We start from the raw sequence: 21,787 nt of genomic DNA, 5'->3' as shown, positions 1-21,787 counted from the left end.
TGAGGTGCACAATATGTAGTTACGTACTTATTATATGCAGTTAAATTCTTCTCTATTACAGTATTTTAAGCATGAATAACAAGCACCGCATCTACACTGCGTCGCGTCAAAACCTTGAACTCCTAGACAAAGTATATTATACGTCTATGCTTGAACTCGCCTGGATTACATTATGGGCGCTCTGATTGGTCGACTGTAGACTGACGTCAGGGTTCTGTCGCTTGCAGCAGTGTAGTGTCGTTGATTATAATTGGAGCGTTTTTGTTTTCTCGCGTCGCGCCGCGTCTCTCGCGTTCAATTTTGATGGGGTGTCCCTCCCTCTCCTCCGGTAACCTCATTTATTGTGTGCTACGTAGGGGTCCCTTGAATTGAATATGTGGGCCACGAATGATAGTACTCAAGCATTTAATACTGCATTCTAATGTAGCTATGTAGAAATATTTGTATCCGCAGCGCAAGAGATATCAACCGGCAGACATTACGGTAAGAATTCCATCGTTGTCCTATTATATTTTCCTGTCCGTATATATTACCGTTGATTTACTGTAATGGTGTCGCATACTGTGGACTACGCTTGTCAACAACCATCATTGTGGAGCGCAGGTTGATAATATGATAATAAAACACACGTACTCACCGTTTAAACACAGTCACTGTCGATAAGGCTTTCTTAGACTACAGGGAAGAAACCCTTGGCGCATTGGAAAACAATGAGAGGGAAAAACAGGCGCCTCTAGTAAGAAGCTCGGATGTGGTCCTGATGCAGCTGCTGCATCCAGATTTGAGTGCAGAGAGATCAACACAACACAAAAAGCGTCTCCTCAGTAAAAGCAGATCAAGTCAGGCAGGGTGGATATTTCAAGGCAACTTTTTAATGTTTCATATCAAATATAATTCAAATGTTTTTGTTTGTTTGGGTTTTTCAAAACCATTTTTTCAAACCACAGAGGCCTCATCTCATCTCCAGTGAAGTTCACACCAATGGCTGATTCAGACAGCACGTCTACATCTCATCGAAAGCTGCACTGCCCACATACACCTGTCTCACTTTCATTGCCTTTCCTGAGAGAGGGCAGTAATGTCTTGGAGAGGAAACCGCCCCAAACAGGGGAACCTCCTAGTCCACTGCCAACCAAACGCACACGCACCTATTCAGCGTGAGTACATGCGTGTAAATGTGATACAAGAATTTGGACTTATTTTTAATATTTTGTCTGACTTTACAGTAGCTGATGCGTTTTTTCTTCCAGATATTGATATTGATACAATTTTCTGCTTTGTTCTTCAGTATTGGAGATACCAATACGTGCCAAAGAGAGTGAAAAAGACATAGCAATTTAAGACATATCAGAGCAAATAAATAAAAATAAAATGAATAAATAATGAAACATAAACAAAAAGAGTCATTTGTGTCCAAGACTGAAAGTTATTATACTGATTTTATATATATATATATATACACGCACACACTAGTCAACATTTGAAGTGGATCAAAACCTTTCATTCTTAGTTGTCCTAAAACCAAAAATGTGTTCTTGTCTTAGAACAACTTTAATTAACTTTTTTGATCCACTTCAAATGTTGACTACTATATATATATATATATATATATATATATTTATTTATTTATACAACAGTTCATTCTGGTTCTTAAATCTGATTGGTTGAGAACCATGAGCTATTGTACTGGTATGGCTACAGGAATGCCCTATATAGATATATAGTAAATATGCATAATGTTTAAAATATGCATATTAACTAATGGATGCTGAAATATATAAATATAATAAAAATAATTGTTATTTTATTGTAAAATGGCATAGACAATAGATGCATTGGTAAAAAATATTGGTCAATCTTAATTAGAAACGATGAACCATGTATTGTTGTGTTAATTTCAATGAAACATAAAGAGATGTTTTGCGCTTCTTATTACCAAAAAGAAGTGTTATAAGTTGATCTAGAGCCTCTTTACTCTGGTATTTTGTCAGATCCGTAAGAGCCAAGTCTGGACCTGTCTTCAAAGGCATTTGCAAGAACTTCTCAAGGTCACAAGGTCATGGTTTCATTCGTCCCTCCCATGGAGGAGAAGACATGTTTGTTCACATCTCAGAGTAAGTGTAAAAATATAAAAATTGTTTTAAAAATATTATATAGAGAATTTTTATTATGTTTTATATTATATTATATTATTATACTCTTTCTTTGTAGTATTGAGGGGGAATATGTGCCAATGGAGGGGGATGAGGTGACCTACAAAGTGTGTCCTGTTCCTCCCAAGAACATAAAGTTCCAAGCCGTTGATGTGGTCATCACCAACCTGTCTTCTGGAAGGATGCATGAGACCTGGTCTGGGCAAGTTATCAGCTCCTAGCTCACACATTCAGAGCCCAACAGAAGAATAAATGCAGAGAGGGAGGGATAAAGGAAGGGGTTTAACTTGAGGTGCTCATGTTGGTGTAAAATGGTGTTGTGTGTTAGTAGGATAGGGATGGAATAGCAATTAGGGTTATGCAACTGTTGTTTTATCCGGTCTGGCAAATAAGCAACAGGAAGTTGGTGAGAAGTCTGGTTGGAACATGTTTTGAGATGCAAGTCAGCTGAGCTTTAATATAGCATTGGCAGAACATAACATAACTGTGAAACAAAAAGCAGCAGTGTTTCCCTTGTTTGAAATTTTGTCCTTTATATGTAATTAATTATGTATTTATTTTCACTTTATGTACATAGACATTTGAGTTCATTGTGATGTGTATGGTCAAGTCATTTATGTAAAACCGATTTCCTAAAATAAATTAATTCACATCAATGTAAACTTCCATTTCTTTAATTGTGATTGATAGGACTGATACTAGTTTTCTGTAAGAAAGCTACAAATCCCAGTAGTTCATTTTGTCAAGAACAATGCTTCTTATGATAATTCTAATAAAACTGAAAGAACATGATGCAGTGTTTTTTCTTATATCAAAATTTAAGTTATGACTTTATTCTACTTTCAGGTTTTCAGATTTTTAAAAACATTTTAAAATTCCATACAGGTTATGTAAATGAAGTGCTTATAAAGATAAAATGCAACTGTGAAAATATGGAGACTGCCAAAGTAAATGCGTAATCAGGAATTAAAATAAATATGATATATTGAATTAATTTTAATTATTATATGTATAACAACAAATATAAATATATATGAAATATACATAACATAGAAAAAGAAATACACATATTATACAGTATTATCCAGTGTCAAAAACTTAAAATGTCAAAGCATACACACTTAAAAATAAAGGTGCTTCAAAAGGTTCTTCAAGCGATGCCATAGAAGAACCATTTTTGGTTCCACAAAGAACCATTCAGTCAAAGGTTCTTTAAAGAACCATCTCTTTCTTACCTTTTTATAATCTGAAGAACCTTCTTTCGCCACAAAGAACCTTTGTGAAACAGAAAGGTTCTTCAGATGTTAAAGGTTCTTTATGGAACCATTTAGAAAAAAAAGGTTCTTCTATGGCATCGTGAAGCACCTTTATTTTTAAGAGTGTAGATGTGTTAAGATGTACTGTAGTGGCATCTATTGGTGGAAAGGAAGCGAGCTGCATGTGTTATGACCATTAGAGGGAGCAGTACTTCATAAAAACTAGATATTGAAAGCAATTCAAAAAACTACAGTAGGCCTACAAAAGGATAATACATTTTTATTTACCCATTTTACACTTTTATAATACATTTTATATTGCACCCTTAGCTCATAAACCAGCAACTAGTTATGGGGCAATTCTATAATAATTCTTCTACAAAGAAACAGCTACTTTTCTTTATCACCTTATACAATCACACATTTATTTATGTGCATGTTTGCTAGAAGAGAACGACCAGTTAAAAAAAAAAAGATAGATTGATAGGCTATGACTTATGATGTTTGCTGACGTCTCATGGCCCAGATTACAAAAAGATTTACTTCACAGATTTTTCTCAGAAGTCGTAAATGAAACGGAACCATAAATATATGATATTGTTTGATATGATAAATCATTATTGAGGGGAAGCACCAGGTACATAAACGTGTTGGAAAGGAACGTGTATAAGCACAAAACAATGAGTGTGGCACATTCAAGAACATTTAACAAGAAAAAAGATAAAGGTTATAATGAAGTGTGCTTTTTTATTTTTATTGATTTATTGATTTATTTTTATTCAGCGTTTTTAGCTGTCCTTAAGTAGAAAGCCAACACACATTTTAGTATATTCTAAAACACCAACAAATACACAATCCCGGGCATAAATTAAACCTTAAAATTGCATTTAAATAATATATTGTATATAATATATTCAATATATAAAACATGCAAATAATAAACTTAAGCACAACAAATCATAACATGCATCAGAGAGTAATTTAAGTATTTTCCTGCTCTCAGCTGGGAAAACAAACACTGGTGCTTCATTCTGATTGCTTTTATGATGCATCCATTTATCACGGGACAATGGTTTTATGACTCAACCTTTGTCCTTCACTCCTTCTCACCGTCCTCTGCACAATAGTGTTCAATAGACCCTTAGAGCTTCTGCTTCAGTTGCTTTGACAAAATTTGATTACTTACAGATAGATTAATATATGTATATAAAAGCTTCTCTATGAGAGCATTAATGAGGCCTAAACTTTCACTCTTACTGACAGTCACTGTGTGAGCTAGCATAGTGAACTAGCTATATAGACAGCAAAAAAAAAAGCTGTCTGGCTGGAAATGTGCCCATAAATGCTGTCTATGTAGGCAGCACACTAGGTTTTGAGACACGACTACTGACTATGTTGTTCATTAACACACTCAAGTGAGAGCAGAGTGATCAGTGTGAAAGCGAGCCTGTCTAGGACAAAAGGCTAGATTGGATAAAAGTCTTTATTGTTTTTCTTCTACATTTTCCATTCTTGGAATATAAATGATGAAGTCTGCTGGATTTAACTCAGAAAATAGCTGAACAACTACAAACACGTTTCAATGAAAATCAATTCGAAGTAAATATTTTGCTGACCTCAAAGGCCGAGAGACTTTATTTTTTGTCGTTTCGCCTTCTTAACATTTGAATATGGATTACCATATTTGGTTATTTGCATGTCTATCATGGACACTACTAAAGAAAAGTCACTTTATGAAAGAGTCTTGCTTCAATGGAACACTTCTGATGAATGTTATTTTATTGGATGACGATGTGTCGCCCTGGAGTATCAATTTTGTAAAGCCGGTGGTGCTGAGAGCTGTTGGAAATGATTCTGAGATCTCTGAAGATGGTAAAGTATGATCCTAACTTGGCAAAATATGAAGAGAGACTATTTAAATTACTATGGCAAGCCTTTTTAGCTTAAAATACAATTACAATTAGAGCTCTGCAATTGCATTCTTACTAGTAAAAACTGAATTAGAGAGCTCTACAATTCAGCTCTTACTAGTAAAAATTATCATTAGAGAGCTCTCTAATTCAATTGTTTCTATAGTAACAGTTGAATTATAGAGCTCCCTAATTGAATTAGAGAGCTCTCTAATTCAAATTTTAATGCAATTTGTACTAGTAACAATTGAATTAGTGAACTCTCTAACCGAATTAGAGAGCTCTGAAATTGCATTCAATTAGAGAGCTCTACAATATCAATTCTTACTAGTAAGAACTGAATTAGAGAGCTCTTTAATTCAGTTACAGAGCTCTGCAATTAAACATTTATCTAATGGTATTTTACTAGTAAAAATTTAATTACAGAGCTCTGTAATTGCAGATTAGCCCTCTAATCAGAATTGTTACTAGTAAAAATTTAATTAGAGAGCTCTCTACTTGGAATTATTACTAGTAAAATTGACTTAGAGAGCTCTCTAATTGGAATAGTTACTAGTACGAATTAAATAGTAATTCTTACTAGTAAAAATTCAGTTGTAGAGCAAATTAAAAAGCCAATGGAGACATATGGCAAGTCATTTTATCTTAAAATAGTCCCAGAGTTACTCGTCGTAATTGCATTTTTACTAGTAACAATTCAATTAGAGAGCTCTACAATTAAATTCTTACTAGTAACAAAGCCAATTACAGAGCTCTCTAATTAAATTCTTACTAGTAACAAATCCAATTAAAGAGCTCTACAAATGAATTTTTACTAGTCATATGTCTCCATTGACTTCCATTCATTTTTAATTACAGAGGTCTACAACAGAATTTTTACTAGTAATAATTACATTTCGAGAGCTCTCTAAATACATTTTTACTAGTAATAATTCAAATCAGAGAGCTCTCTAATTCAATTGTTACTGTAATGACTGAATTAGAGATCTCTTTAATTCAATTACAGAGCTCTGCAATTAAACATATCTTTAATGTGGTTTTTTACTAGTATAAAAATGAATTATAGAGCTCTGTAATTGCATTTTTACTAGTAAGAATTAAATTAGAGAGCTCTCTAATCAGAATTGTTACTAGTAAAACATTTAATTAGAGAGCTCTCTAATTGGAATTGTTACTAAGAATTTAATTGTAAAGCTTTTTAATTGAATTGTATAGTAAAAATGCGATTACAACGAGTAAGACTGGGAATATTTTAAGCTAAAATGGCTTGCCATAAATTACAGTCTTGCAAAGTCATAGCCTAATTATGTTAAACAAAAGAAACATAAAATTTTATGACAACTACTATTGTTTAAATATGAAATGTAGTTCAGTTTGAAATAATCATGTTAATTCTAAATTGGTATTATAGTTTTAATCTAATTTCTTTCTTTTTCCACCTTTTTTTCTAGAGGTGAATCCCCAATTAGAGGTAAAATTCAGAGGGTTTAAAACCATTTACTACTTGAAAAAAGGCTGCGCCAGTAGCACCTGTGAGGGGGTTGAAATTTTAAATGATCTTGCGGTCAGTTCTGGTCTTCTTAATTCCTTTGACATACTTTATAGAAACTATATAAAGTGTCTTCACACTGATCATTGTGATTTCTTTCTAGAATGCAGGGGAGGAGGGATGTGCTTTGCTGGGACCAACCTGCACTTACGCTACTTTCCAAATGGCTGAGTATGTTCGATTTTACTGTATTTGTCTGTATTTCCTTGGTTTCTTGCTTTAGATCTTGCTGTAGATCCTCAGAAGATCCTTAGGTCTGCCTAAATCCTTAGAAATCCATTTCTTGTGAAAAAGTTAATTTTATTATCTAATATATGATATATATTATATCTATTATCTAATTTGATTAACTTTTATTATTTTATTAACTTTATGCACTTGTTGGTATTTTGAATCTTAAAAGTATATATTTTTTTAAAACTGGACTTGCAGATAATATAAATTAAATAAAAGTCCACTTTAATGAGTTTTGCAACACTCGCACTTTTCAAAATTGCACTTTGTTATAGTTTCCAATTAAAAGTTTTACATTTACATTTTAAATCATTATGTTTTAATAATCTTTTGTTGTGGGTTAAAGAAGTATTTTGATGTCTTGATTAACATACTAAACCACAGGATTATAATTTTAACTGTAGTGTTTTATTCAATATTACATTTAAAGTTAATATATTTTAAATATACTAAATTGCAGCTATTTAAATACATGATGAATGTTTCAATAGAAGTGACATTAAAGTATATTTAAGTTTACCATAAATGCATTCAGTACATTTAGCAGTTACACTTTAACCCTATTTCAAAAACAATAGAAGTAATTTTGAAATGACATATAAAACTTTACTTAAGTTCGTCAAAAAAGCAATCTTAAGTTCAAGGAGTTTAATTTATATAGATTTAAATAATACATTTTCAATAACATCCATTTAAGTGTTATGATATGAGTTATGGATTAAGCTATTAAATCAAACCATTTAGAGTAGTAGATTACTACTTAGAAAGCAGGTACTGTTGACCAACTAAACTAGAAAAATAAAAAATATGCTATTTAATGACTGAAAGTTAGTGTAAGATTAGAAAACGATCATGAAGCAAAAACTTTGGTCAATTTCCGTGCCATCTGAAACTGAGTTTACTGTAGCTGGAAGAACTTGTGATTTGTGTGTGACCACTTTTGTAGTCTGGAGATTGGTCTGAACCTCAACATGCCCATCATCTCAGCCGGAAGCTTTGGATTGTCTTGTGACTTCAAGAGAGATCTGACTCGACTTCTGCCTCCAGCAAGAAAAATCTCCAGCTTCTTCTTTCACTTTTGGGATGTCACAGATGATATCAAGCCTGAATGGAAAACAGCGTACATATACAAGAAACAGAATAACACAGAGGACTGTTTTTGGTGAGTATGTAGTGACTGTACATTAGTAGTTTTCAACAACAGAAGAGATATTCCTATATGGTTCTCTGTATAATTTTGGGTCTTGTCTGTAGGTACATAAATGCACTTGAGGTGGCTTCAGGCAACTTTTCCCGTAGTTTAGAGAAAATCGTGATTCTGCGAAAAGAGGATGACCTCAGTAAGGCTCTTGGAAGCCATGGCCGGGAGAGTAACTGTGAGAACTTATTTTATTTGAAAACTAAGGAAACACAACCTTAGTTTGTAAATGTTTTACTTATGGTAATGTATGCCTTAATGTGTGTCTCTGGTCAAAAATCTTCCAACAGTCTGATAAGTTGCAGTGCAATTTTTGTTTATTATTTATTTATTTATTTCTGTTACTTGGTTTCTGTTTTACAGTGGTCATTTTATGTGGAACACCTGATGACATCATGGATCTGAAGAACGGCACTATGGACTCTGATAATGAAATCGCTTTTCTTCTGATTGACCTTTACAAGTCAGTCAACTCTTGCTTTCTTTAATCTAGAGAGCTAGTAATGTATGTCATAGCTACTGTTCATGACTAAATGTGCATGGATAACCATGCTAAGTGAGTAATATAACTGTGCTGATCTCAAAAAGCCTCATTTAAAAAGTCTACAAAGACTGAAAATTCAGAAACAATACCAACTTTCTTTCACAGCGACAGATATTATAATGAGACATCTAATGATGCTATGAAAAATGTCCTGGTGCTAACAATGCCCAACACAAGACAATACACCATTGACACTTCTGGTAACAACACGGTGGGTAAAGTTTTTATTAATCTCCTATTTATATCCTGACAGGTCAAAACTTATTCTGAAATCTCAAACAAAATCTCAATCACCATTCATTCTGTCCCAGAAATCACTTTTGCCTTGTTATATTTATTTCTTAACGTGCCGTTTACATACACTATATGGACAAAAGTACTGGCCTGACCATTACACCCACATTGCATTCTAAATACATAGATATGGAGTTGGTCCCTTGTTGCGGCTATAACATCTTCCACTCTTCTGGGAAGGCTTTCCACATGATTTTGAGTCCAGTGAGTCCAGTGGCAGTGTGCTTTACTCTACTCCATCTGACACTTGGCATTGTACTTGGTGATTTGAGGCTTGCATACAGCCATGGATACCCATTCCATGAAGCTCCATCTGCACAGTTTTTGTTAATGTCAGTGGAATTTTGGTACAGCGATGGAATCAGCAGAAGCAAGCTCTCGGTGACCTTGCTCTGTGACTTCATGATCTTCCACTTCTTGCTGCTGTTCCTAAACGCTTCTACTTTCCAGTAATACCACTTACAGTTGACTGAGGAATATAGAGCAGGGATGAAATTTCATGAACTGACTTGTTTCAAAAGTTCACTGAGCTCTTCAGAAAAAACTATTTTTTCACAAATGTGTGGAAATGCAGACTGCATGGCGCTGTGCTTGATTTGATATACCTGTGGCAATGGGCCTGACTGAAACACCTGAATTCAATAATTAAGAAATGTGTGCTAATACTTTTGTCCATGTAGTGTATGGTAAATACACACATTTAAATATCAATCAGTAAATACAGTACATTTATAATACACTATCGTTCAAAAGTTTGGGGTCAGTATGTTTTTTTTTTAAATTAATACTTTTAGCAAGGATCCATTAAATTGATCAAAAGTGATAATAAAGACATTTACAATGTTAAAAAGATTTCTATTTCAAATAAATGCTGTTCTTTTGAAAGTTCAATTCATCGAAGAATCCTGATGTGTATCACAGATTTCACAAAAAGATTCAGAATTACAATTGCTCTCAACATTGGTAATAATAAGAAATGTTTTTGGAGCACCATATCAGCATATTAGAATGATTTCTAAAGGATCATGTGACACTGAAGACTGGAGTAATGGAATAACTCCGCTTTGCCATCACAGGAATGAATGTAACATTTTTAAACATATTTTTAAATATATTAAAAATAGAAAGCAGTTATTTTAAATTGTAGTACTATTACTGTTTTACAGTATTTTTGATTGAATAAATGGAGCCTTGGTGAGACTTTAAAAAACCTTGCGAACTGTAAACTTTACAATGATTGTGTATTTTCACACTTGTTGCATAATTTTGCCACAACTGTAAAACAGTCATAACCGTTTTTCACACAAGAAATATCGACATTGTTTTTGTTTTTTTTGCTCTTTGTTTAGGTAGTCATAGTTTTAAAATGAAATAATTTATATTTTTATGATAAACTTTTAAAATTAATATAATGTTATATAATATAAATGATAGAGGCAGAGTTTGCAGGACAGTTTTAAATGTGGTCTTCTTGCGTGTTAGTTTGGTCATTTTCTAAAGTGTAACTGCACTTTTTTCACATTCACATACTGATGTTTCGCTGTTATGGATCTAGAAGTACTAATTCTCATCTTCTCACTGTTCTGTGCACAGATGAATGATTATATTGCAGCGTATCATGATGCGGTGCTGCTGTTCAAACAGGTGATGAGGACCATCTGGAAGATGCCGTCCTCAGAAATTCAGGATATGGAGTCTGTCAGCATGAACTACTTCAGAAATGTGTCTTTCAAAGGTAAAAAGCTTCGGTCATTTCTCATAATATTGGACTTGCTTTGGTAGATCCACAGGATACTACAAATCTGAAAAACCCATACCACAGGTATAGCTGGAGATTATCAGCTGGATGAATATGGTGACAGGGATCTCATATTTTCTTTGATCTACACTAACAACAACAATGAGGTATGCCACAGATTTCAGACATATCACTCTATCTGTGGAACTGTGGAGGGATTATTCATTCAAACTGACTTCTTTTGCACTTTAGTACAAGATTCTTTATGAGTTCAACACATCCACCAACCACACACAGCTAAAGGACAGCAATCCTTCCTTCATTTGGCCTCAACTCCGTCTGCCTGAAGACCAGCCAGATCCCACAGGTATAGAGGATTCCATCATTTGTCAAAATCATACTGTTTAGTTTAAGCATCAAGCTTTATTGTATATTATGAAATAAATGTACTATGCTGTTTATGTAAAATCATGATTTATTTATTTAGACTTCCAAGCCGACATCATTGTCATAGTATTGTGTACTGCTGTTGTGGGGATCATGGGTACACTTGCCTTCATCTTTTACTGGTTAGAGCGATACTTAAAAAAAAAAAACAAGTATTCTATGAAATTGTATGTAGCAAGATATTTACTATTGTTTATGTATATATTTTAAAGGCAAAATAGACATTACCGTCACATGCAAAAAAGATGGTCTCATATTTCCTCCGAGCTCATTATGCCTTTAGAGTCGAATGAGTGGAATATGATCAGTCTGAAGGTAATGCACTGGCATCAAAGTTTATCATTTACTTTTATACTAAATTGTTATTAAAAATGAAATGTTTTTACAATGTTACATATTTAATTATCTCTTGTCATTAGATTGAGGAAGACTCTACACAAAATAGTAGCTACATCCTACGCCGTGCACGCTATGATAAAAAGGTACTGTAAAAATTCTCACTTTTATCTCAAATTATTCCATTACTTTTTTTCACTGTTTTCACTGAGTTTTTGTAACAAGGTTGTTTCTTTATAGATTGTTATCCTTAAGGAATTAAGGCTTACAGATGGAAGCTTCACTGAAAGACAGAGGATAGAGCTCAACGCGGTACTGGGACTTCATTCTCTTCACTGAATAACAAAACACTGACACTGAATCATTTTAAGATGAAAAAATAAATTAATTAACTTTCTGTTGTTCACAACCGATGTCATAATGCCACTTCCATTTCAGCTATTGAAAATTGATTATTACAACCTGACCAAATTTTATGGGACAGTCAAATTTGACAATGAGTATTTTGGCGTGTTTGAATATGGAGAGAGAGGATCCCTTAGAGTGAGTATTACAATGAGCCTCATATAATGAAAATAAAGGTATCTTAAATTCTGATTTAGTAGACAAACACTATAATATGTTTTTATTTATTCTTTTAGTATGCGCTCAATGATAAGATTTCATACCCAGAAGAGACCTTCATGGACTGGCAGTTTAAGATCTCTGTCATGTATGACATTGCAAAGGTAATGGAATGATACAGGTGTTTATAACTTAATTTAGCATTTTTAAAATTCAGATTTATTGATTGATTGATTGCATAGCTATGCCTAGAGTAACTGTTTAAAGGAATAGTTCACCCAAAAACGAAAATTTGCTGAAAATGTACTCACCCTCAGGCCGTCCAAGATGTAGATGAGTTTGTTTCTTCATCAGACATGTGAATGGGTGCCTTCAGAATGAGAGAATCCACAAGCACTCTATCCATAATATTGCTCTCTCCAGTGAAAAGTAATCTTATCTGAATCAGGACAGAAATATGCACAGATCAAGCATGGTTTACTATTGAAAACAGATCTAAACAAATATGTTGGTGGGCATTGATTTGAAAGGACAACAGGGGATGGACCTTTTCAATGAAGGAAGCATTATTATGGATTATAAACGTTTTAAAGTTAAAACGCCCTATATGATCATTTTAATGTTTTTTACAGACATGCAGGTTTTGCTTCACAAAACATTAATTGATGGACTGGAGTCGTGTTGATTGTGCATTATTTTCAGAAAATGTTAATTTTTGGGCGAACTATTCCATTAAATTTAAAATGTATTTGCGTACGTATATGCTTTGCATATAGCTATGCCTGCATAGATGGTTTAATATAGGCTATAAAATATATGACTAGTTATGTATATGTACTGTACTAACCTAGGTTTCCGCATAAACTCTTTGCCCTCTGCAGGGCATGTCTTATCTCCATGCAAGCAACATTGCAGTCCACGGGCGTCTTAAATCGACTAACTGCGTGGTTGACAACCGTATGGTAGTTAAGATTGCAGACTTTGGCTTCAATACTATTCTCCCTCCCAGTAAAGGTGAAAGGGTGGTTTATTTTTATCATGGAAAAGAATCTCAGTTATTCCTACACTGTTATTTTAAGCAATAGTTATTTGGTTAACCATTTGTGTTTCCGCTTGTCTCAGATCTGTGGACGGCCCCTGAACACTTGAGGAAGCAGGGGATCTCTCAGAAAGGAGACGTGTACAGTTTTGCTATCATTTCACAGGAAATCATGATGAGAAAGTGCACATTCTATACAAGCGCCTGCTCTGATCGTACTGGTGAGAGAAAGATTTATAGAAAGCCGCATAAAAATACACATTCACCGGTGACACCTACTGGTAATTTCCCATCATGCATGCATTTGTTTATGCTACATGCCATGTTTAATTTTAAAAGGATAGTTAAGTCAAAAATGAAAATTCTGAACTAAATCATTTACTCACACAAAAAAAATATTTTTTTGGAATAATATGCTGGTAGCTCTTATTCATGCAATTACAATGAATAGGGAATGAAGCTTTAAAGTTGCCAAAATGTTTTATATTTGCATTATAAAGATTAAAATTTGGAATTTAGTAATCCAAAAATTGTTGTTTTATGAAAAATATGGTGCAAATTATACAAACTTACATGAAATATAATTATGAATTAAAATATTATCATGCGCAATTACATACGCCCCACAGACCTACAATTAGATAAGAGATTTTATTTTTGTCTACAGATTAAATATTTGAAAGCAGAAATATTTTAGAAAAAGTTTTTATTTTTAATTTGCTTCAGTTATCTGAATGTTGATGTTTTTTCTCTTTTCAATGTAAGACAGCGGCAGGACATATTAAGTAAGGCATGAATAACATTTGGACAAGGATCTTGATTTATATTGTGATTTTTCCTGGAGGGACTGATCTTTCTTGTCTCTCTCAGCACATTCGTGTTATATTCTTTTTCTTTTTTTGTCGTCCACCACCTGTCTAACATTGACCATCCTCTAGGTTCTATATGACTTATTGAACCTGTTGTGTTTGTTGATGAGCAGGTGTTTCATAGATGGAACATTGACATATTATTTGTACAGTAACTTCCTTTGTATTTTCTCCTCTTTTCTGATTTTCATCTTCTCTTTCTCTGCAGCAACCTTTTTCTCTGCCATTTTATGAATGAAAAGAAATCCCTTCTTTCGGCTGATTTTGCTGCTGCATTCAGGCTCCTGTATGTCTCTCATTTTTCCCTTTGCCAGTGGTGAAACAATATTTGCTGCCTGCTCTGTCGTTGTATCTTCTATCTTCAACCTCTCTTTCCTTCTTTATTGTCTCTTCCTCTGTCTTGGTATTGTGTGCACTGCTGGTGCCCATCCAAGCAAGGTTTGCCTTTGCTGGTGGTGGACTTGCATCTGGACATTTTATAGTTGAAGTGTCTGTCTTTCTCTCCTGCTCTGTCCTTCTACTCCTTCGTCTTTCAAGTAGACACTCTTGCTCCACTTTATCAGGTGCCACCTGAATTGTCAACGGTTCATTTACAGTGGACAGAGATGGCAGTATTTCCTCCTCAGCAGGTAGAGAAAGATGTTGAGGTGCTTCCTGAACCATCAGTGGTTGAGCTACTGTTGGAGAGGAACATGGTCATTTTTTCACCTCATCAGGTAGAGTTTGCTGTTCAGGTTCCTCAAACTGAACCAGAAATGGTTCTGCCGCAGCACAGAAAAATGGCCATATTTCCTCATCATCAGGTAGAGGATGTTGAGGAGCCACCTGAATCAACCATGGCTTTTCTGCTGTGGTTGAAGAACGTGGAAATATTTTCACTCCAGCAAGTGGAGTTTGGTATTCAGGCTCCTCTACCTGGATCATCAGTGGTTCTGTTGCAATGGAGAAATCTGCCAATATTTCCAGTTCAACAAGAGAGTCCTCAGAGCCTCTCGTTTCCTCCAACTTTATATCTTCTGGAGGGATCTATAGATGGGCTCCTTCTGAATGCTGTTACATTCAGGTTGCCCTTACTGTACTGTCTTTTCAAGTGGTGTCATTGCATGAAGAAGCCTAGGTGACAGAGAACATTTCTCGGCAATTTCATTTTCCCAGTGAAACAAAACAGATTCAATGGATTAACAATTTGGCATTTTCCCAAAGATCAAATATCACTAGCAAATATCAATGCTCTGATATATCTGCTAATGATGCAGTAGATGGATCAGATATCCAAAGATCAGATAGGAAATATCAAGACTGATGTCTCTATTTTTCTCCTGAACTGAACTTTACCAGACTGATGCTCAGCAGTCCAAACAGTAGTGTGGGCAGTATTATACGTAATAATAGTATATTACTGACGCAGTGTTTTGTAATAGAATTACAAATACCAGCAGCTATTACACCAAAGAATCGTTTATTTGAGTCTGCTCTTTTCAGTGAATCAATTGACTCGGTTCGCAAAACCTCTCTGAACAATACGTTCACGACAGGGACAGTTCTCGAGTCAAGGACTCACTGACTCATGGAACCGAGAATAATTTTTTTTGGAGCTTGTGAGCTGAAAGGATACTGAATGAAACAAGAAAAACTTTTGTCATTTTTCGCGAGCACAGTGTTTTTTTAATATTTAAGTTTTGTTCCTTTTGACTGGTAGTGTATTTTTAACAGATGAAATTCAGATAGATTTGGAAATTATTATAATTCCTTTTACTGATCCACTTTTTTTTTTTTCTAGAGAAACTGGCCAGAGTGCAATTCCCTAGTATGACATCCTCTTTCTTCAGACCTGATCTAATCTTTGAGAACACCAGTGAAAGAGAACAAGAGGTGTGTATGTGTGTATCTATGCATACACAAATTGTTATTTGTACTAATGGCAGCCAAATAGTTATGCAAAGCAGCCAAAACATACAGGTAGTTGACATATAATAGCCTGCATTTGGAAATGTGCCATAAGCATTCAGCTTTTATGATCTTATATTATTTGAAAGCTTGCTTGGAATATTTGTGCTTTTAGAAATTAATTTTCTCCCACCACAGAACCAATAAATTAGTTAGATGAATTAGTTGATGGGTTACCGTGTTTAAAAATGGTTGGATACTTTACACTTTACAATAAGGTCTTATTTGTTAACATTAGTTAATGCATCAGCTAACATTAACAATAAGCAATATATTTTTACAGCATTTATTAACCTTTGTTTATGTTAGCTAATAAATATGTTCATGTTAGTTCGCAGTGCATTAACTCATGTTAACAAATACAATGTTTCATCTTAAAAATGTGTTAGTAAATGTTGAGATTAACATTGATTAAGATTTTTAATGTTATAGAATTATTGTTCATTCTTACTTCATGCTAACTAATGTGGTTAACTATCAAATGAAAAACGTATTGTGAAGTGTTACCCATTTTCCTTTATACTATATAAATTTTGAAGTTGATAAAAGATATGCATGTCATCTAAGTTTTTCGAGCTAAGTCAGGTAACAATCGGTCCCATATTACTTGGTTCTCAGTAATCTGTTTCTCCAGGTGTGCATGTTGATCAAAAATTGTTGGGACGAAGACCCAGACAGAAGACCAGACTTCAAAAAGATAGAAAACACTCTATGGAAGATTGTCAGGTCACCTTTATATGCTTTTGTTCAACCGGTGAAAAATCATACAGAGATTGTAACCACATAGAACATGCAATAAACACATTAGACCATTAGACTGTATGAGGACCATCTAAAACTCCCATTAAATAATAATTCTCTCTCTAATAAATGATTTCCTGATTTGATTTTGAATAGTCTGGACAACCAGGAACATGAGAGCTACATGGAGAACCTGATCCGCCGGCTGCAGATGTATTCCCGTAACCTGGAGCGGCTGGTTGAGGAACGCACAGCTCTGTACAAGGCTGAGAGAGACAGAGCGGACTGCCTGAACTTCATGCTTCTGCCAGGGTCTGAATACAACAAACAGAAAAACACTGCAGAGTCTTATTAGAGATGCACAATATATCAGTAACATATTGGTTATTGGCCAGCATTGGTGATTTTTTAAATTGTACATACTCGTTTTCCATATTTTTACATTTAGATTACCATTGCTGTCATCTGCTGCTCAATTTAGTTAAATGTAGCCTAATCTTTAAATAATTATAAATTTTTGCAAATTTTGCATTCTAAACGCATTTGTTTAGTGTTTTATTGTTATTTAGACAAAATTGTGTAGACTTTAATGTAATTACTGCCAGCTAATTAATCAAATCATTAACTCTCAATGTTTCAGGCCTGTTGTGCGCTCTCTAAAGGAAACAGGAAAAGTGGAACCTGAGCTCTTTGACGAGGTTACCATTTACTTCAGCGATATTGTGGGTTTCACCACACTGTGCCACTTCAGCACACCCATGGAAGTGGTGGACATGCTCAATGACATCTACAAAAACTTTGACAGCATCCTTGACAATCATGATGTCTATAAGGTATTTAAGACAAATGAACAGTGTGTTTTGTTCACTATTGTACTTAGTAGTCCTGGAATTCCAAGTGATATGTATGTATCTCTTTCAGGTGGAGACGATTGGGGACGCATACATGGTGGTGTCTGGTCTTCCTCGACGCAATGGGAACAGGCATGCAAAGGATATCTGCTGCATGGCACTGGACATCCTGTCCTTCATGGGCACATTTCAGTTACAGCATCTGCCTGGGATACCCATGTGGATCCGCATCGGTGTGCATTCAGGTAGCGGCCAGTCATTCATTGTACTGTATTCTTATAAACTAATAGTTTCAAGTTTTCCAGTATTGCAGAGGGCATTTCTTAAAGGCACAGCGGCAAAAAAATATGTTTAAATATTAGGGTTAGTGTAAGAAAAAAAGATGATGAAGAAGTCATCAGTGACCCAGAACTGTCTCGCTTCAAACATCTTATACTGTTTTACACTAGATTTCCTGCACATAATGTAAATGAGGATTCCTTTTAAAAGTGAATTAAGAACAACTAAATTATAATTTTCCATTTGCATATCACTTGGCTATAGATGTGATCAACCAAATGGAAATGTGATAAGATTGTTTAGACTGGTAACACAGAGATGTACTTTTTGATCACAGGATGGTTCTTGATGTTCCACTTCTACTTCCACGCTATAAATGATTTCATATAATTCTGATGGTACTATTCACATTTTACTGAGATCAGGGTAAACAGTCTGTCTATGATAATTAAAGGGATAGTTTGCTCAAAAATGAAAATGTTGTCATCATTTACTCATCCTCATGTTCTTCCAAACCTGTATGAGTTTCTTTTTTCTGTTGAACACAAAAGAAGATATTTTGAAGAATGTTGCTGATAGCCCTTGACTTCTGTATTATTTTTTTCCATACTATGGAAGTCATTGGCTACCAGCAAGTGTTTGGTTATCCGACATTCTTCAAACTATCTTTGTTCCCCACAAGAAAGAAACTCATACAGGTTTGGAATAACTTGAGGTAGAGTAAATGATGACAAAATTTGAATTTGAACTAGAAGTAGACCTCTGGAAAATTATTAAAAACGTACAGTTTGTAATATGTCTGTCTAATGCGCACAGGGCCCTGTGCTGCTGGTGTAGTTGGAATTAAAATGCCCAGATACTGCCTGTTTGGAGACACTGTGAACACAGCATCTCGTATGGAGTCCACAGGTCTACGTGAGTAGTGCTTCTTTTAAATAAATGCAGTTATTTTGAACGTTCTATTCATCAAAGAATCCTGATTTCCACAAATATATTAAGCAGCACAACTGTTTTCAACACTGATAATAAGAGATAAACATCAAATCAGCTTATTAGAATCTGAAGGATCACGTGACACTGAAGACTGGAGTAATAGCTGTTGAAAATTCAGCTTTGCCATCACAGGAAAATATTGCATCTTGAAATATATTAAAATAGAAAATGTTACTTCAAATTGCATTACAGTTTTTCTCAATTGCTTTTGCACAAAACAATGTGCAATTGTCAAAACTGTTTGCTGAAACATCAGAACCCTATTGCATGTCTGCAAAAGGTAGTAACTCACCCAAAACATTTAATTCATGCTTCAAAACCTAGTTATTGTGCCAGTAACTTGGCAAATGCCCCCAAAATGAAAAGCGTTGTTGTCTATTTGTTATATGCAGATTTCATTTAATTTCTTTTTGTGTTATATTCAAATTTCATTTTGTTGTTGAATGAATTTTACTGAGCATTTTAGATACATATTTCAACAGTAGGTAAAAATGTATTGGGAGAGGTCAACACTGTAGTACACAAAAAGGAAATGAAGATCTTTATTTATACAGTACATTTATTTTTGTAGACATTTGTTACATGTAAACTGAAATTTTACCATCGTTTATTCATTTTTACACACTCTTGTTGTCTTCCCCGTACAACACCACCACACATTCTTACTATTGCTCTTCCACAACAAGCAACTGTGAATGTTTACATGTAACACAAATGTAATGTACAAATATAAATATATTTATACAGCAGTGCTGCAGCTGCTGCTCTTTGGGGTTGTGATCTTTAGGGCATCCTCATTAAAAAATGGTTGTGATTGTGCTGGGCAAACTCTATATATGTTTCTAAACTTGATTGATTGGCAAGATTGTGATCCCCATTTCATGACAATGGCAAGTAGGGGTACAAAGGGGCAGATATTTTCCAGTGAATTTGTAGAATCTTTCAACAGTTTGAAAGAAAGATTGAGGAAAAACTGTAAAATGCTAGTTTTTTTAAAATAAATGTTACCGAACTTTTGAGTGGTACTGTACATCTGTTCTCCATCTTTCCCTAACCAAAGAAAGCATTGTGAGAAATCCCTCTGCTGCTATTCTGTATTTTATTCTACATTGATCTTTTCACCCCAGCACTACGAATTCATGCGAGTCAGTCGACTATCAACATTCTCCAGCGCACAGACTGCAAGTTTGAGTATGAAAAGAGAGGAGAAACTTACTTAAAGGTGTGTGATTATTGTCTCTCAGTTTTGTAAAATAGTGATTTCACAATTGTTCTCATTAGTGTTATTTATACACTATCATGATATTTATTAATAGTTTGAATTAGCTTTTTTATATTTTCAGTTTTGAATATTAAATGAAATAGTTTGTCTTACAATAACAGCACTGGTCCTCATATACACTACAGGGTAAAGGAAAAGAAACAACATACTGGCTGACGGGAGTTACAGGGCAAAATTACAATCTGCCAACACCTCCAACAGCGTGAGTTTAACATTTTATGATCAATCCTCATAACTCGACTGTGAATGCATTACTTGGTTAGATTTCATTATTGTGAACTCTCCTCCTGGCAGGGAAAACTTCCAGAATCTGCAGCAGGACCTGTCTCAAATGATAAAGACGTGTCTAGAGAAGCGGCCCTCCAGCTTGTGGAAGAGAAAGACCCTTTCAGCACGTCACAGGAAGCTCTGTGTGGAAGTGGAAATGGATTGCACAGAGCAGCCAGAGTATCTCCACCTGGCCACCGGTGACAATTTTAGCACATACCTGTAAATCCAACACACTGCCACATGTGCGTCTGGACCAAAAACCCTTTCTTGCTAACAGAACTGGATTTCAGTGTAAATGTTAAAATGTAAATACTGTATATTTGGATTTATTATTATAGAGTTATCTAACATTATTAGTTGTTATCAAGCAGAGCCGTGCACATACATTTTGAGGGGCAGTGGCCCGAACCAAAAAAGGGGCACTAGGGGGGTGGGTGCTTGTTAATACAAATGATTCAGTTGTTACAAATATACAATTAAAAGAGAAGACAGCACACTCTGAAATAATTTCAGACTTTATTGTAGATGTTTTGAGAAGAATGGGCTCTCCCTCACTCTCTGAGCCTGCTTCTGCCTCATCTTCAATGGAAGTAGGGGAGAGTGGGGTAAGTTGAGCCAGTGGGTAAGTTGACCCACCCCCTGTTTCATGGCAACTGTACACTTTTACTGTCATGTGACCATGTTTTTTGGAACCACCCATCATTTCTGCCAGACTGTGAAAAGGAGAAACATATGGGGGGAATGGAAGGCACCCATTTACTTTAAAAACTGTTTTTGGCTTGTCAAAGTCAAATTTTAGCATAACATATGGTTGTTACATCAAAGCAAATTGATCCAGATCCAAAAAAGTTTATGATACATATAGGGGATTTAGCAACATATAAAACCATGCAAATCATTTAGCTAAATATTAGCCTGAACTGGTAAGCAACAGTAGCTATTTTTTTCCATATGACAGCTATGGGGCAAAGTAAGCCAAATGCTGTGGGGTAAATTGAGTCAGCATTTTAACCCCATCATAAGGCACTGTAGTTAAGTTAAATCTCTAAATTATAAACTTTTGTTATGAACTATTGTGTTGGTTTTCATTTGATCCCTCATGTTCCATTGACCTAGTTTCTGTCTCCCCTTGATTGTGTCATTATGTTCAGGTGTGTCTTGTCAATTATCCTCCCCATATAAGTTGTATTCAGTTCAGTGTTTCTTTGTCCGGTCTCGTCAATGTGTACGTGTTTCTTATGCCTTCCTGTTGTGGATTACCTTGTGTGGATAATATTAAAGACTTTTATCTTC

At 34.8% G+C, this 21,787-nt stretch overlaps 2 protein-coding genes across 4 annotated transcripts; both read left to right on the top strand.

Annotated features, from left to right (window-relative positions):
• The first annotated feature begins 238 nt into the window (after positions 1 to 238).
• csdc2a (cold shock domain containing C2, RNA binding a) lies at positions 239 to 2,913 on the top strand. Of its 3 annotated transcripts, none has more exons than XM_016270714.1 (4): positions 239 to 483; positions 948 to 1,157; positions 1,992 to 2,114; positions 2,212 to 2,910. In XM_016270714.1, exons 2-4 carry the CDS (start codon positions 982 to 984, stop codon positions 2,372 to 2,374), a joined length of 462 nt encoding a protein of 153 aa, XP_016126200.1. In that variant the 5' UTR covers positions 239 to 483; positions 948 to 981; the 3' UTR covers positions 2,375 to 2,910. The 3 variants fall into 3 exon arrangements, with proteins under 3 accessions (XP_016126200.1, XP_016126199.1, XP_016126201.1); XM_016270713.1 differs by lacking the exon at positions 239 to 483 and adding an exon at positions 498 to 849 and having other exon boundaries at positions 2,212 to 2,913; XM_016270715.1 differs by lacking the exon at positions 239 to 483 and adding an exon at positions 791 to 863 and having other exon boundaries at positions 2,212 to 2,911.
• Positions 2,914 to 5,079: 2,166 nt separating this feature from the next.
• gucy2cb (guanylate cyclase 2Cb) lies at positions 5,080 to 20,862 on the top strand. The gene is made up of 27 exons (XM_016270712.1): positions 5,080 to 5,281; positions 6,771 to 6,883; positions 6,972 to 7,039; positions 8,049 to 8,264; positions 8,357 to 8,478; positions 8,664 to 8,763; positions 8,950 to 9,055; positions 10,732 to 10,873; positions 10,961 to 11,043; positions 11,129 to 11,243; positions 11,364 to 11,445; positions 11,536 to 11,638; positions 11,743 to 11,805; positions 11,900 to 11,971; positions 12,098 to 12,202; positions 12,301 to 12,387; positions 13,105 to 13,237; positions 13,346 to 13,483; positions 15,912 to 16,003; positions 16,713 to 16,804; positions 16,976 to 17,131; positions 17,460 to 17,652; positions 17,741 to 17,915; positions 18,766 to 18,864; positions 20,070 to 20,164; positions 20,350 to 20,426; positions 20,519 to 20,862. Exons 1-27 carry the CDS (start codon positions 5,080 to 5,082, stop codon positions 20,715 to 20,717), a joined length of 3,228 nt encoding a protein of 1,075 aa, XP_016126198.1. The 3' UTR covers positions 20,718 to 20,862.
• The last annotated feature ends 925 nt before the right edge of the window (positions 20,863 to 21,787 follow it).

Source organism: Sinocyclocheilus grahami, unplaced genomic scaffold (genome assembly GCF_001515645.1).
Source record: "Sinocyclocheilus grahami isolate Dianchi unplaced genomic scaffold, SAMN03320097.WGS_v1.1 scaffold57.1, whole genome shotgun sequence".
Taxonomy (NCBI): Eukaryota; Metazoa; Chordata; class Actinopteri; order Cypriniformes; family Cyprinidae; genus Sinocyclocheilus; species Sinocyclocheilus grahami.
The sequence above is the reverse complement of the archived record's forward strand: the minus strand, read 5'-3'. Positions and strand labels throughout refer to the sequence as shown.